This window comes from Moschus berezovskii, chromosome X (assembly GCF_049115385.1).
Source record: "Moschus berezovskii isolate FMDL1 chromosome X, NW_MosBer_1.0, whole genome shotgun sequence".
Lineage (NCBI taxonomy): Eukaryota > Metazoa > Chordata > Mammalia > Artiodactyla > Moschidae > Moschus > Moschus berezovskii.
In genome coordinates this window covers 109,053,998-109,071,795 of record NC_142488.1, presented here as the reverse complement: position 1 = coordinate 109,071,795, position 17,798 = coordinate 109,053,998, and the positions used below count along the sequence as shown (strand labels likewise).

At 40.6% G+C, this 17,798-nt stretch overlaps 1 protein-coding gene across 1 annotated transcript in view; it reads right to left on the bottom strand.

The window, feature by feature from the left end:
* LOC129564157 (WD repeat-containing protein 44-like) overlaps positions 1 to 17,522 on the bottom strand; it is a 28,915-nt gene extending 11,393 nt beyond the window's left edge. The window contains exons 1-3 of the mRNA XM_055437856.2: positions 15,637 to 17,522; positions 14,888 to 15,070; positions 6,174 to 6,287 (exon numbers count right to left, since the gene is read on the bottom strand). Coding sequence (XP_055293831.2) covers positions 6,174 to 6,287; positions 14,888 to 15,070; positions 15,637 to 15,663 — 324 coding nt within the window. The 5' untranslated portion in view covers positions 15,664 to 17,522. The remainder of the gene's footprint in view (positions 1 to 6,173; positions 6,288 to 14,887; positions 15,071 to 15,636) is intronic.
* Positions 17,523 to 17,798: the final 276 nt, after the last annotated feature.

Below are 17,798 nucleotides of genomic sequence, written 5' to 3'. Positions count from 1 at the left end.
TCTTCTGGAAATGTTCCATAGTCTGACTGTTTTATCCATTGAAGAAGAAAGCAGAAAGTAGTTCTATGGAGAAATTGACAGTGATTATTTTATCATCATATAAAAAATATTTACACCATACAAGTGAACTCCCAGTTTTTGTACCTCAATAGTTTTGTTATTATTATTACTGTTATATGCAGCTTCAGACAGCACAAAAAGATACCCACTTCACTTGGACAATCCCATTTTTTCCCCAAATAGTTAAATGCCATATTTCTTTGATTCTAAGACTTTTTCACATTACATATTCTGAAATGAGGATGAATCTTATGATTTCTATTGAAAGAAATTTGCAAGATGCCAAGAGAGGACCAGGGTGTGCCTCAGTCATTGCAGTCTGTACCTACTGGAAGTTAGCATCGCTTCAGTTATTTTCACATTGATAACACTAGTGAAAATTAACTTACATGAGTTCCCTAACTGTCACTTAACATGTCTTCAAAAAGATCACCGACCAAAGCAGCATGGAAATGAAAAGCTACTGTGCACCTGCACCTCAGGCAAGAAAATTAGAGAATCAGTTCAGTTCACTTCAGTTCAGTCGCTCAGTCGTGTCTGACTCTCCGCGACCCCATGAATCACAGCACGCCAGGCCTCCCTGTCCATCACTAACTCCCGGAGTTCACTCAAACTCATGTCCACAGAGTCGGTGATGCCATCCAGCCATCTCATTCTCCGTCGTCCCCTTCTCCTCCCGCCCCCAACCTTTCCCAGCATCAGAGTCTTTTCCAGTGAGTCAACTCGTCGCATGAGGTGGCCAAAGTATTACAGTTTCAGCTTTAGCATCAGTCCTTCCAATGAACACCCAGGATTGATCTCCTTTAGAATGGACTGGTTGGATCTCCTTGCAGTCCAAGGGACTCTCAAGAGTCTTCTCCAACACCACAATTCAAAAGCATCAATTCTTCGGTGATCAGCTTTCTTCACAGTCCAACTCTCACATCCATACATGACCACGGGAAAAACCATAGCCTTGACTAGACGGACCGTGGTTGGCAGAGTGATGTCTCTGCTTTTTAATATAGTATCAAGGTTGGTCATTAATTTCCTTCCAAGGAGTAAGCGTCTTTTAATTTCATGGCTGCAATCAGCATCTGCAGTGATTTTGGAGCCCAAAAAAATAAAGTCTGACACTGTTTCCACTGTTTTTCCACCTATGTCCCATGAAGTGATGGGACCAGATGCCATGATCTTTGTTTTCTGAATGTTGAGCTTCAAGCCAACCTTTTCCCTCTCCTCTTTCACTTTCATCAAGATGCTTTTGAGTTCCTCTTCACTTTCTGCCATAAGGGTAGTGTCATCTGCATATCTGAGGTTATTGATATTTCTCCCAGCAATCTTGATTCCAGCTTGTGCTTCTTCCAGCCCAGCGTTCCTCATGATGTACACTGCATACAAGTGAAATAAGCAAGGTGACAATATACAGCCTTGACGTACTCCTTTTCCTATCTGAAACCAGTCTGTTGTTCCATGTCCAGTTCTGACTGTTGCTTCCTGACCTGCATACAGGTTTCTCAAGAGGCAGGTCAGGTGGTCTGGGATTCCCATCACTTTCAGAATGTTCCACAATTTATTGTGATCCACACAGTCAAAGGCTTTGGCATAGTCAATGAAGCAGAAATAGATGTTTTTCTGGAACTCTCTTGCTTTCTCCATGATCCAGCGGATGTTGGAAATTTGATCTCTGGTGCCTCTGCCTTTTCTAAAACCTGCTTGAACATCTGGGAGTTCACGGTTCACATATTGCTGAAGCCTGGCTTGGAGAATTTTGAGCATGACTTTACTAGCGTGTGAGATGAGTGCAATTGTGCGGTAGTTTGAGCATTCTTTGGCATTCCCTTTCTTTGGGACTGGAATGAAGACTGACCTTTTCCAGTACTGTGGCCACTGCTGAGTTTTCCAAATTTGCTGGCATATTGAGTGCAGCACTTTCACAGCATCATCTTTCAAGATTTGAAATAGCTCAACTGGAATTCCATCACCTCCACTAGCTTTGTTTGTAGTGATGCTTTCTAAGGCCCACTTGACTTCACATTCCAAGATGTCTGGCTCTAGGTCAGTGATCATGTTATCGTGACTATCTTGGTGGTAAAGATCTTTTTTGTACAGTTCTTCTGTGTATTCTTGCCACCTCTTCTTAATATCTTCTGCTTCTGTTAGGTCCATACCATTGCTGTCCTTTATCGAGCCCATCTTTGCATGAAATGTTCCCTTGGAATCTCTAATTTTCTTGAAGAGCTCTCTTGTTTTTCCCATTCTGTTGTTTTCCTCTATTTCTTTGCATTGATCACTGAGGAAGGCTTTCTTATCTCTCCGTGCTATTCTTTAGAACTCTGCATTCAGATGCTTATATCTTGCCTTTTCTCCTTTGCTTTTCACTTCTCTTCTTTTCACAGCTATTTGTAAGGCCTCCTCAGACAGCCATTTTGCTTTTTTGCATTTCTTTTCCATGGGGATGGTCTTGGTTCCTGTCTCCTGTACAATGTCATGAACCTCCATCCAGAGTTCATCAGGCACTCTATCTATCAGATCTAGTCCCTTAAATCTATTTCTTACTTCCACTGTATAATCATAAGGGATTTGATTGAGGTCATATCTGAATGGTCTAGTGGTTTTCCCTACTTTCTTCAATTTCAGTCTGAATTTGGCAATAAGGAGTTCATGATCTGAGCCACAGTCAGCTCCTGGTCTTGTTTTTGCTGACTGTATAGAGCTTCTCCATCTTTGGCTGCAAAGAATATAATCAATCTGATTTCGGTGTTGATCATCTGGTGATGTCCATGTGTAGAGTCTTCTCTTGTGTTGTTGGAAGAGTGTGTTTGCTATGACCAGTGCATTCTCTTGGCAAAACTCTATTAGCCTGTGCCCTGCTTCATTCCATGCTCCAAGGCCAAATTTGCCTGTTACTCCAGGTGTTTCTTGACTTCCTACTTTTGCATTCCAGTCCCCTATAATGAAAAGGACATCTTTTTTGGGTGTTAGTTCTGAAAGGTCTTGTAGGTCTTCATAGAACCATTCAACTTCGGCTTCTTCAGCGTTACTGGTTGGGGCATAGGATTAGAGAATAGAAACTGTCAAATGTCTCAGAACTGTCAAAGCTAGAAGAGGGTAGTGTAATTTACTTAGGCATTAGGATGGCTCATCACAAAAACCAAACATCTCTTTGTCAAAAGCTTCCAGCTGGCAGAGGCTCGTTAATTTCTAAACACCAATCTATTTAAGGGAAGAACTAAGAGTTATGCTGAAGGAGGAAACTCAAATGAAATCTTAGTGTTCTTTGGCATGAGTAAAGGTGCTAAACAAATTGAAATAATGATGATATTTACTGAGTACTTACAATATGCTCAACATTGTTCTCAGCACTATGGAGCAACCATATGAGGTATGTATGTTATTATCTGCTTTTGCAAATGAGAACACTGAGGTAGAGAGGTTAAATAATTTGTCTAAGACTATATAGCTTGTCAGGGGCAGAGCAGCAATTTGAATCCGGGTAGTCTGGCTCTAGGTCAGGCTCTAACCACTATAACACTGTGCAGAGTGCTTATGAAAAATGAGATGCTTTGTTATTTGCTTCAAGTAATAAAGAGTCTTTAATCTTTGAATGTAAATAGACTAAGCACAAATATGGATTCAGATATGTTACTGGACTGATACATATATGCTATCTGGGCCAGTGTAAACAAAAAGTATATTTTATGTGGTATACCTATTTTAAAATAAAGATATATCTTACAAATATAAATACAACTTTGACAAGTTAAAAAAAGAGAAAAGAGAAGAATCTAAAAACCCAAAAACAAAAAAATATATATAAAATGAAATAAAAAAAATAGAATTTTGAAAGATTTACAATAACTTTTGAAACATCTAATAACAATTCTTTTTATTTTCAAGGTCCATTCAGTTCCAGAAGTTTTGAAGAGTATATACAGTTTGCTTTATATTTCCTGATATTTAATAACAAGTGTATAAAAACTAAACCTATGGTCTGCTGTTCATTAAAACTGAATCTATTCAATTCTTCCAACAGTCCATTGGTTTAAGTATACAAAAGAAATACTAAGACATGCCTAAAAGTGAAGATGTCGAAGACGTGTTAAGACTGGTTCTATTATGATAAGAGATTTTTGTTCAATAAATACTTATTAACTAAACAAAATTAAATAGCTTTCTTGAACTAAGCATGGTCTTATGAGTCAGAAAAATTAGATTCAGATCTAGGTTCTATCCATAAATAGTTTTGTGATCTGGGATGGGTCAGAGGCCCAGTCTTCTAATCCACAATATGAAATAGCATCCACCTCACAGCATTAACAAGGTAAATGTTAAAAAAAAAAAAAAGAACAACAAGGTAATTCTTGCTACCTGGCACAAAATAAATTTTCAACAGAAAACCCCCTATAAATATCAACTGTGCTAGATACTGAAAGAAACAACAGTGAAGAAAATCAGACCCCTACTCTTGAGAGACTTAGAATCTCATTGCCAATAAGACCTAGAAATGTACATACAGCAACAGTTAAGTAAAAAGAAAGTTTAAGGGAAGAGCACACAGACAGATGAAGGCCTTAAGAATAAAACTGAAGTTTTCTGGAAAGAAATTCTGTTTAAGACTCCAGTATGACACCTGCTGTGCTTTCAAAGCCTGCCCTACATATGTTAAACTTGCTTGGCCCCACGACCATGTGAGCCAGTTCCTTAAAATAAACCTCCTGATGTATGTATTTCCTCTTGGTTCTGTTACTCTGGAGAACCCTGACTGATACAGTGGTCAATGGAGAATTAATTTCTTCAGTTTGTTTTACATTTCACAAAAAATACTGACTTGCTTTAAGACAGTAAAATGAGTGCAGGGTTCCCAATTAGGGGCTTTGTACTTTTATTCTAGATAAATATGATTATCAGATTTAAGGATACTTTAAACTTCCATCTTCTGACAACACAGATTTCATACAGGGTAGGGGGAAGGGGGAAGTACAAAGGTACAGCTGGGGCTCAATTTAGAATTAGACTACCAGGTGAGGCCCAAGCTTGTTCCAGGAGGCTCGAGAAAGATGTTATGAAATGCGCCCATAATATCTAAACAAATATGAGAGGAGCAGCAATTCATAAGTGGAGTAACTCAAAGCTGGAGCTCAGGGAAGCCTGACTTGCTAGTGTGTGTGAACGCTCAGTCATGTCCAACTCTTTGGAAGCCCACCAGGAGGCTCTGCCCATGAGGTTTTCCAGGCAAGAATAATAGCACGGGTTGCCTTTCTCTTCTCCAGGGGATCTCCCTGACCCAGGGATGAACCCACATCTCTTGCATTGGCAGTCAGATTCTTTGTCACAGACCCACCGGGGAATCTGACTTGCCAATACATACCAGTGATATCTTTGTGATACGTGAAGTTCTCCTGACATAGTTAAAATATATGGGCATTACCAGTATCCTTGCTAGTATTTTGTTAACTTGGATGACTTTTCTCAATTTAAGGCTTTTAAATATTACTTTCCCCCACAAATTCTTAATCTATATTAGATTCTGATTACTGACAAATTTTAATACAAAGAAAGTACATTGAATAATGCAAAAATTCCAAAAACAGCTTCATGTTTCAGATATCTTAAATGAAATTTAGAATATCTCTTAAAATTTTTGCAAACTTCTAAGATATTTGATTGGTGGCAAAATAGCCCCTACTCCTAAAATAATCTTGCTCTAAGGAAAAAAAGCATAAAGTGAAGACTTACCATTGATTTGTAGAATATAATTGTTAAACCTAAATTAATAATTTCATGAAGGTAGCAGACTAGCTCCAAAACAGTCTTGATTGGCTAGGTCAGACTTCATCTTTGCAGCTGAAGTCATATGCATTTTGCTGAGGATAGTTATTTTGCAAAACTACTTTATAAAAGAAGCAAGAAGTATAAGTATATAGACAGATCCAGATAGAAGCTGTTAAGTAATATAAACATCTTCTTATTAGCCTAATCTATCATTTCTCTTTTTAAATTTCAATTAATTTGTAACTCCCACAAAGTAGCTACAGACATTCGGACTTGATGGTGACAATCATACAAATAAAATATTTTTTCTTATCCTAAAAAGTTATACAGAATACAAAATTCAAATAAGAATTTCTTACTTTAGACCAGGAAAGATCAAGCAGATCAGCAGTATGTCCTTTATATTTGTAAAACGGCCGTTGTCGAAATGGTGCATTCTTATCATCAGGGTCTTCATCATTTCCACTGCATACCTATTTAGACATGAAAAAAAATCTTAAAACTAGAAAAATGAAAGCTTCATCCTCTTTCCTCCCTATTTGTTTTCTCATCATTTAATATTGTGCTTGACTGAAATCGGACCCACTAAAGCCCAACTCCTCTTTATGTTGAATCTACTACTTATTAAGTCCTCACCTCTTTGTCCTAATAAACCAGGATCATCCCTAAAGACATTGTGCTAATGGAATCTTTCCCTCTCTAACAAAGTTCCCACTTTGTCTTTTTTAATTTTAGCATCTGTTCCTTTAGGAGAGGGGGGAGCAAATACCAGGGGATGATCATGGACTCAATAAGGACAGAAATGGTAGGGACCTAACAGAAGCAGAAGATATTAAAAAGAGGTGGCAAGAATACACAAAAGAACTGTACAAAAAAGATCTTCACGACAAAGATAATCACGATGGTTTGATCACTCACCTAGAGCCAGACATCCTGGAATGTGAAGTCAAGTGGGCCTTAGGAAGCATCACTAAAATCAAAGTTAGTGGAGGTGATGGAATTCCAGTTGAGCTATTTCAAATCCTGAAAGACGATGCTGTGAAAGTGCTACACTCAATAAGCCAGCAAATTTGGAAATTCAGCAGTGGCCTCAGGACTGGAAAAGTTCAGTTTTCATTCCAATCTCAAAGAAAGGCAATGTCAAAGAATGCTCAAACTACCTCACAATTGCACTTATCTCACATGCTAGTAAAGTCATGCTGAAAATTCTCCAGGCCAGGCTTCAGCAATATGTGAACCATGAACTTCCAGATGTTTAAGCTGGTTTTAGAAGAGGCAGAGGCACCAGAGATCAAATTGCCAACATCCACTGGATCATGGAAAAAGCAAGAGAGTTCCAGAAAAACATCTATTTCTGCTTTATTGACTATGTCAAAGCCTTTGACTGTGTGGATCACAATAAACTGTGGAAAATTCTGAAAGAGATGGGAATACCAGACCACCTGACCTGGCTCTTGAGAAACCTGTATGCAGGTCAGGAAGCAACAGTTAGAACTGGACATGGAACAACAGACTGGTTCCAAATAAGAAAAGGAGTACATCAAGGCTGTATACTGTCACCCTGCTTATTTAACTTATATGCAGAGTACATCATGAGAAATGCTGGGCTGGATGAAGCACAAGCTGGAATCAAGATTGCCCGGAGAAATATCAGTAACCTCAGATATGCAGATGATACCACCCTTATGGCAGAAAGTGAAGAAGAACTAAAAAGCCTCCTGATGAAAGTGAAAGAGGAGAGTGAAAAAGTTGGCTTAAAGCTCAACATTCAGAAAACGAAGATCAAGTCATCCGGTCCCATCACTTCATGGCAAATAGGGAGACAGTGGAAACAGTGGCTAACTTTATTTTTCTGGGCTCCAAAATCACTGCAGATGGTGATTGCAGCCATGAAATTAAAAGATGCTTACTCCTTGGAAGGAAAGTTATGACCAAGCTAGACAGCATCTTAAAAAGCAGAGACATTACTTTGTCAACAAAGGTCCATCTAGTCAAGGCTATGGTTTCTCCAGTGGTCATGTATGGATGTGAGAGTTGGAATATAAAGAAAGCTGAGCACTGAAGAATTGATGCTTTTGAACTGTGGTATTGGAGAAGAATCTTGCCAGTCCATTGGACTGCAAGGAGATCCAACGAGTCCATCCTACAGGAGATCAGTCCTGGGTATTCATTGGAAGGACAGATGTTGAAGCTGGAAGTCCAATACTTTGGCCACCTGATGCAGAGAGATGACTCATTGGAAAAGACCCTGATGCTGGGAAAGATTGAGGGCAGGAGGAGAAGGGTATAACAGAGGATGAGATAGTTGGATGGCATCACCGACTCGATGGACATGGGTTTGGGTGGACTCCGGGAGTTGGTGATGGACAGGGAGGCCTGGCGTACTGCTGTTCATGGGGTCACAAAGAGTCGGACACGACTGAGCAGCTGAACTGAACCGATCAGGATTGGGTTAAACTAATTAAAATGAGCGACTGAACTGAACTGAACTGAATTAAAATGGGCTCACTCTCTTTTAGCATAAGCATATGCTAGAATTTTCATCAATAAAACATGAGGGCAGGTTGGTTGGGGATGAGGAGATATGGGAGGCTTCTAGAAAGATTTCCTCACTCTTAAAAAGGAGTATTCTAAAGGGACTTTTCTCTTTTCTGCCTCTGAACACTGTTGTCTGCATGTGACAGTAAGTCACCAAGACAGGAGCAGTCATCTTACCACCATGAGGGGACCAAGTTAAAGAGAACAACAGATACGGAACAGCAAAGCAGGAGATGGAAGGACTTTGTGTCTCTGATGACAAAACTGAGCTGCTGAATTAACCAACTCTGGAGCTGCCTTACCTCCAGACTAGCTGCCTTATTGTTTAAAACATCCTCAGTTGAATTTCTGTTATTTGAAGTCAAAAACATCCTGACAGGTGGAGGTGGGTAGAAAATAATGCCATGCATGTTTGCCATGCATTTAGTTTACAATATGCTTTTGCATTCATTATCTGAATGAAACCTACCAACTCTGTGAGGCAGGTATTACCATTATGAAGATGAAGAAATTAAGAAAACACTGAGGCTCAAAGAGGTCAAAGTAACATATTAAAGGTCACACAGCCACCTGGAAACAGCAGAACCAAAGCATCTAACTGTAAGTCCAGAGGTTGGTCCTCGTATGTTTTAGAGGATGTTGCTTGAGCCAAAATAAAGAAGGTTAGCTAAGACTTGTATATTTAGGGAAGGGTAGGTAGGATGATGAGGAGGGAGAAAAACTTATATGGAAAAAAGTAGGGGATTAGGACAGAAAGGTACTTTGAGACCAGATCATAAAGACCCCTGGATTTGCAGTTTAAAATTTCAGACATTCTAAGGTAATGGAGAGCCAAGACAAGTTTCTGAAAAGAAAAAAATAACATGATCTGACTGGGACTTTAGAAAGAGAGTGCTGGGTAATAACATAAAAGGTGGTTTGGAAAGAGAGTTGGGGCAGGAAGAGCAGTCGGTAAGTTTAAGAGTAATGAGGGCTTAAATAGGACGGTGGCCATGAGGACAGAGAGAAACTACTCCTGCTAGCTGTTAACAATTTTACAGGTTATATAAACATCCTCCCATCCACTGTGGAGGGAGACCAACAATATCAATGCCCTGACCCTTTGCCAAACACTCCTAATGCTGGATGACTACAGCTGCTGCTGCTGCTGCTGCTAAGTCACTTCAGTCGTGTCTGACTCTGTGTGACCCCATAGACAGAAGCCCACCAGGCTCCCCCGTCCCTGGGATTCTCCAGGCAAGAACACTGGAGTGGGTTGCCATTTCCTTCTCCAATGTGTGAAAGTGAAAAGTGAAAGTGAAGTCGCTCAGTTGTGTCCGACCCTTAGCGACCCCACGGACTGCAGCCTACCAGGCTCCTCCATCCATGGGATTTTCTAGGCAAGAGTACTGGAGTGGCTTGCCATTGCCTTTTCCTATACAGCTGCTTCCTCTAATTTTACTGTCAGATTAGTGAGCACCATGGGAAGACACAAAACAAAACAGGCTTCTTGCCCTGTTGCATCAAATTCAACTTTATGTTTAATAATCATTTTCATTTAACTAACTCCTTAGTGTATTGCCCCAAGCCATGATTCCAGGTCTCTTTTTTTCTCCTTAAACACCCGTTTTCTTTCATGTATATCTGAATCACTTTGCTGTATACCTGAACCTCTCACAACATTGTTAATCAACTATACCCCAATATAAAGTGAGAAAAACATCCATTTTCTTTCCCTTGTATTCTACATATTTTTAAAATACTTCATGTATTTTTGATTATAAAGTAATACATACTCAGTATAGACAATCAGAAAGCATAGAAAGTAGAAAAACTAAATTGACCACCTTCAATCTTTCATTTTTTAAAAATATAATTGAAATCATATTGTACACGTGACTTGGGCTTCCCTGTTGGCTCAGTGATAAAGAACCTGCCTCCAAATGCAAGAGACTTGGGTTTGATCCCTGGGTCAGAAAGATCCCCTGGAGAAGGAAATGGCAACCCACTCCCGAATTTTTCCCTGGGAAGTCCCATGGACAGATGAGCCTGGTGGGCTGCAGTCCATGGAGTCCCAAGAGATTTGGACAAGACTGAGCAACTAAACAACAAGTGGTTCAGTATCTTCCTTTTATTTTACATGAGCACCTTCCATATTTCATTTTTTGGAAACACCTACTAGTTGCATGTGGATGTACAATAATTTAATAATTTCCAATTTGCTGGTAAGTGAGATATTTTCAATTTTTTGCGAAATAAACAGCAATTCAACAAATGTCCTGGGAGATCGTTATAAACATGAATCTTTATCCCCATTTTATGATTTGTTTATCCTAACAGAAGTTTCAAAAGGTTTAAACTGGAGATTTGTATAGTATCTTTTGCAGTTTTAACGTGTGCATGTGTCTTAGTCGCTCGGTTGTGTCCGATTTTTGGCGACCCCATGGATTGTAGCCTGCCGGGTTCCTCTGTCTATGGAATTCTCCAGGCAAGAATACAGGAGCGGGCTGCAATATTCCTTCTCCACAAAAACTGGGTTCCTGGGTCCCTGCTGGGGACCTCCTCCTGTAGTCTTAATAAAATCAGGTAAATTTATTGAAGAAAATTTTAGAAATACAGAGAAATATCAAGAATCAAATAAAAATGACCTAAAACCCTATCACTTAAGAGATAACTACTAGTTACAATTTGTATTTCCTTTGAATTTTAAAATCTATAAATATTTATAGATTTTTTAGTCAATATTGGGATAATAATATATCTAACTTTTCATTCTGCTTTTTTCACTATACATTTTATTAGGATATTTTTTAATGGCATTAAATAATTTTTGAAAAGAATTTAAACACCGCAACATAATAATACAGTATAGATTATACAAGTTTTTATTTTCCAACCATTAAAATTTCATTTGTTCAAATTTTAGCTATTCTGAAAACACTAATATAAAAATCGTTTTCCTTATATCTTTGGGCATGTATGATTACTTCTTTATGATAAATTTTTAAAGGCAGAATTACCAAATGAAATCTTATATAGTTTATCTATATCTCTCTGAATAGATATATATATGTAGAGAGATAGTTTTATCTCTATGTAAATATAATGTATATATTAAACCTTATTATGAATACTTCAAATATACACAGAAGTAGATAATATACAGTAAAATAAACTCCATGCATCCATCACCTTCTTTAATGATTATCAACATTTTATTCATCTTGTTTTATCAATCTTCCCACTTTTATGTATTTGCTTATTTTTGCTGGAGCAGTCAAAGTAAGATCTAAACATCAGTAACTGATTTTTATCAGTAAATATTCTATATGTATCTCTAACTAATAATCTCTCTTTTAAATACAACTATCATTACATTATCATACCTAAAAATACCATTTGTATCATCTAATATCTAATGTATATCTAAACATCCTGATTATACAGAAATGTCATTTTAAAGTTAGATTGCTTTGAAAATGTGTTAACCTTTTGATATTTATTAACACTTACTATATACCAGATATGGTATATAACTTGAATGCCAAAATAAATATTTCTAATCTACTTATAATCTATTCTCAGTATTTAAATCAGAATAAGCCTTTTAAAATATGTCAGACAAGGTCATTCTCTGTTCAAAAACTCTCCATCGGCTTCTTTCTCAGAGGAAATGCCCAAGTCCTTGCAGTGGCCTGCATATTATGGCTGCCCCATCTACACCTCCATGACTTCATTTTCTACTACTCTTCTCTTGCTCACTGGTTCCAACTGCCCAGGCCTCAATGCTATTTACTGAACAAACCAGAACTCCTGCCTTGTCACTGTTTCACATGCTGCTGTTCCCTCTACCTGGAATGTTCTTGTCCTCCACATAGCCAGATAGATGATCCCTCTCTCACCTCCTTCAGTTTTCCTCAAATGACTTCTCAATGAAGCTTTGCTTGTCCACTGTATTTACCTCCCATCACCCCACTTTGTTTTATTTTTTCCATGAAAATATTCACCTTCTAATATATTACAAAATTTATTGTTTTATTTCTCTGTCTTCAACCACTAGAGTAAGTTTCATAAAAATAGATTTTTTGGTTTCTTTTATTCACTAATCTATCCCCAGCCTTCATGGATCACAGCCTTCTCATGGAGAAGGGGCTTGCATAACTCAATGAAGCTCTGAGCCATGCTGTGCAGGGTCACCCAAGACAGACGGGTCATAGTAAGAGTTCTGACAAAATGTGGTCCAATGGAGGAGGGAATGGCAAACCACTCCAGTGTTCTTGCTGTGAGAACCCCATTAACATAAACAGCATGAAAAGATAGAAAGATATGACACTGAAAGATGAGCGCCTCCCCCCACCATCGCAGGTCAGAAGGTGTCCAATATGCTACTGGGGAAGAGTGGAGGGCAATTACTAATAGCTCCAGAAAGAAAGAAGTGGCTGGGCCAAAGTGGAAATGATGTTCAGTTGTCAATGTGCCTGGTGGTGAAAGTAAAGTTCGATGCTGTAAAGAACAATAGTGTGTAAGAAGCTAGGATGTTAGGTTCATGAATCAAGGTAAATTGGATGTGATCAAGCAGGAGATAGCAAGAGTGAACATCAATATCTTAGTGAACAAAAATGATTGGGAATAGGCCAATTTAATTCAGATGGCCGCTATATCTACTACTGTAGGCAAGAATCCCATAGAAGAAATGGAGTAGCCCTCATAGTCAACAAAAGAGTTTGAAATGCAGTACTTGGGTGCAATCTCAAAACTGACTGAATGATCTCAGTTCGTTTCTAAGGCAAACCATTCGACATCACAGGAATCCAAGTCTATGCTCCAACCACTGATGTTGAAGAAGCTGAAGCTGACCAGTTCTATGAAGACTTACAAGCCCTTTTAGAACCAACATCCAAAAAAAAAAAAAAAAAAGATGTCCTTTTCATCATAGGGGATTGGAATGCCAAAGCAGGAAGTCAAGAGATACCTGGAGTAACAGGCAAGTTTGGCCTTGGCGTACAAAATGAAGCAGGGCAAAGGTTAAGAGAGTTGTGTTAAGAGAACACACTGGTCACAGCAAACATACTCTTCCAACAACACAAGAGACGACTCTACACATGGACATCACCAAATGGTCAACACTGAAAACAGACTGATTACATTCTTTGCAGCCAAAGATGGAGACGCTCTACACAGTCAGCACAAAGAAGATCTGGGGCTGACTGTGGCTCAGATCGTGAGCTCCTTATTGCAAAATTCAGGCTTAATTGAAGAAATTAGGGAAAACCATTAGGCCATTCAGATATGACCTAAATCAAATCCCTTATGTTTATATAGCGGAAGTGACAAACAGAGTCAAGGGACTAGATCTGGTAGACAGAGTGCCTAAAGAACTATGAACACTGTGGAGGAGGCAGTGACCAAAACAATCACCAAGAAAAAGAAATGCAAGAAGGTAAAGTGGTTGTCTGAGGAGGCTTTACAAATAGCTGTGAGGTGAAAGGCAAGGGAGAAAAGGAAAATATACCCAATTGAATGAAGCATTCCAGAGAATAGCAAGGAGAGGTAACAGGCCTTCTTCAATGAAAGTGCAAAGAAGTAGAAGAAAACAATAGAATGGGAAAGACTAGGGACCTCGTCAAGAAAACTGGAGATACCAAGGGAATATTTCATGCAAGGATGGGCAAAATAAAGGATAGGAAATGTAAGGACCAAACAGAGGCAAAAGAGATAAAGTGGCAAGAATACAAAAAAAGTCTTAAGGACCCAGATAACCATGATGGTGTGGGCACTCACCTAGAGCCAAACATCCTGGAGTGTGAAATCAAGGAGGCCTTGATTTCCTAAGGAAGCATTACTATGAACAAAGCTAGTGGAGGTGATGGAATTCCAGCTGAGTTATTTAAAATTCCAACAGGTGATGCTGTTAAAAGTGTTGCATTCAAAATGCAAGCAAATTTGGAAAACTCAGCAATGGCCACAGGACTGGAAAAGGTCAGTTTTCATTCCAATCCCAAAGAAGGGCAGTGCCAAACTACCGTACAATTGTGCTCATTTCACATGCTAGTAATGTTATGCTCAAAATCCTTCAGCTAGGCTTCAACAGTAGGTGAACCATAAACTTCCAGATGTACAAGCTGGGTTTAGAAAAGGCAGAGAAACCAGAGATCAAATTGCCAACATTCACAGGATCACAGAGAAAGCAAGGGAGTTCCAGAGAAACATCTGCTTCCTTGACTATGTGAAAGCCTTTGACTGTGAAAATCACAACAAACTGTGGAAAATTCTTCAAGAGATGAGAATACCAGACCACCCGACCTGCCTCCTGAGAAACCTGTATGCAGGTCAAGGAGCTTTTATGCTTTTTTGTTTACTTTTTAACTTTTTCTTTTTTTACTTCTTTGTACTTAGTCTTCAAAAGTCAATGTGTCTTGAATTGAGACTAGCCACATTTCAAGTGCTAGATGCCACCTGTGGCTAATAGCTTTATATTAGACAGGGGAGCTCTGGATCTTAAGGTACAGAGGCTAAAGATTGAAACGAAGAAAGAGAAGCTTCAGTTTTCACTGACCTGCAGATGTGTCCTTAAAAAGGTTTTCCTTTTGGTGTACTCAAAGTTGTTTCTCATCAGAAGATACAAAAGTGCAGAGGCTTCGTTCCTGGTTGAGCTAATCTTTGACGTGCAGCACATTAAAACCTCATAGCAAAATGCAGCACCCATGTTTACCTTTCCTTTGAAAAAGGCTGAGGGAAACTAAACAATAGGAAAAACACAAATAATTATCTGAAAAACCATTGATTTCTGGTTTTCAATCAACTATCAAGTGCCTACAGTATTCTCCCTACAACTAAGCTGGGTGCTTTGAGGATACACAATCAACATAAGATTAGGGTACTGCTCTGGAGAGCCCAAGATAGATAAAAACTTAAAGACCAGAATGTATTAATGAATGACTGAAATGATGACTCATTTCATGATGATGGTCTCAATTTGGGCCATAAAAATGGGAAGGCCAATCTGCATTACTTATTCTTTTGCTTTATTATTATTATTATTTTTTTTTTTGCACTAATGCTGCTTTTAATGGCGTCGCAATAAGGAAGTACACCATGTTACTAGTTTGAGCTAAGAGAGGTTTTAAAAGATGCCCACTGACACTATCAAGTCGCCTCATGGTAGGAATGAATCTCAGGCTGCCAAGGCTGTAGAAAATGTGCGGGACGGACCGAGATTACAGCTTGTGTTTAAGAGGGTAGAAGAGTTAACTGCTAACCCAGCACTACGACTGTACTTATTTGAAAAAAAAAAAAAAAACCTGCCGTTTCAGAGATGGTTTCGTCTCTCATCTCTCTTAGGCGGGTAGGAAGTTTGCTTCCTCGAGTTTCACCTGTTCTTGTTAATAGACGTTTCGTCTCAGTAGGCTGCCATCTGCTAGGATAGCTGCGGGAGTCCTCCGGGGTCTCTGAAGTGTGTTGTGCACAAGCGTGTCTGTGAGCTCACACAGCTCCCTTCCTTCCAGCGTGTAGTCCTCGTTTGCTCTCTGCTTGGATAAAAGTACTCGCAATGTTTCCTTTCCATATTCCCTGCCATCAAACCCAGTCAGGTCCAAAATCCTCAATCAACACTGGGTTTTAATACTTGGGAGATGGGAGTAAGGGGGGGAAAAGAAAAGTTTGTGCACAAGCCTCCCACTCCTGAGCCCAAGACCTGTGCTCTTAGCTTTCCCCACAGCGGTCCACTTGTCCTTCCAGTAGCTGACCTTTCAGCTCTGCCCCTGAGGGGAACATGCCGCGGAGAGCAGGCACATGTTCCCCTTCCTCCAGTCCCCGCTCCCGATGCCGGCTGTCCCGTCACGGCCCCTCCGTCTGCCGCGTGTCCTTTTCCGTCTGGACTGAGCAGTCCCCTCCGGGAGCTGGCCGTGCTGCTCAGACCCGCCGCGTGGCCCCCCCGAGCAGAGTGGGGGGGGGCGGGCGGCCGCGGTCCGGGTGGACGCTAAGGCACTTTCCTCTCCACACAGCGGCAGGCAGCCCCCCCGGCGCTCTCTCGAGCAGACGACCCCAGGCAGGCTGGCTCCCTGTTCAGGTAGCTGGTCGCTGACGAGGAAGACTCGGCCGCACCCTCGCTGTTCAAGCACCCTCGCTGTTCAAACTCGGGTGGCTCTCCAGCATGACTAAGTGACAAGGACGCTCCGTCTCTCTCAATAAATACTCCTGCGTTATTTCTCCTGGAAGTGACTCTGCCTCTTTGTTTCTGAGCCACACCAGTCTTTGCGGTGGCAGCAGTGGCACGTGGCCCCCTCGTTCCTCTTGGGGGTGGGGATGACTTTAAGTGTAAAGCAACTGAAGTCCGTGTCCCATAGTTCACAGCACTCGTGACTTCAGACCTCAGTTCCTACAGCTTATACTGCATCAACCTTCACTAGCGCCTTCTCACACGGCAAGGTGGCCAGGGAGCTCACACCAGCTGCTGGGGGACAAGGTGGTGCCTGAGACCGGCAGTCACTTACGTATTCCGCAACTGTCTGAGCTGAGCAGTGTTTCCTAAGTCTGAGATGCAAGCTCTGGAGGAATGACAGTTAACAAGCGATCTGGGGTCCATGAATCAGAAAGTCCTTCTCTCTGGAAATACAAATATATAGCAGAGAGAAGACGGTTTCGGGGAGTGAGCGGACTCACTCACACAGTCTATACAGGGTCTGTCCTGCCCCAGAGGACAGCACTTTCAACAGGACGTCCATGTACTAAGAGGTAGCACGGCAGTTCACGTCAGTGCAAGACTGGTCCAGCTTTCTATGTTCTGGAAAAAAAATCTTTGTTTTTTTCATGGAAAGTAGATCCTCTTTACTAATTTTAAAAATTGAAGATCCTGCAGTTTTAAAAGGCCTTTTTACATAAAGTAGAATTTCCAACTGACAGACCGGGAAAGCAGTCTAAACTGGACAAACTATGAGTTCAACACACAGATGATGTGTCCTCCTATGGTTCCCTTGATACCCACCCTTAAAAGAATCCTATAAAAAACTGCTTCAAAGCCCCTTGGAAATCACAATAGTGCAGCAAAACCACAAGTAAACAACAGCCTGTTAACCTGTTATCTCAAATGTAGACTGGAAAGCCAACAGACATTTTTTTGTGCAATTTTTTTAAAAACATCGTTAACTTGAAATATCAAATCTGCACAGCACTGTCCCTTCACAGAAGGCAAGAGTCTGCCGGCACGTCACGAGGGAGGCCGTCCCCGGTGTTGCAGGCTGTGGAAGTGGGCCTCCTTCAGGGTCTGGTTGATGTGGAAGTAGGGGCCTTGGCACAGCGCAGATGGCTCGGGCACGGGCTGCGGGGTGTGGGGGCCGGACCCGGTGGCGAGGTGATGCAAGCTGCTCTCCGGCCCGCTGGCCCTGTTGGGGCTATTGATGCTGCTGCTGCTGCCACCGCTGTCACTGCTCGAAGACTCTGTGTCCCAGGAATCGCGAAAGACAGGGTTC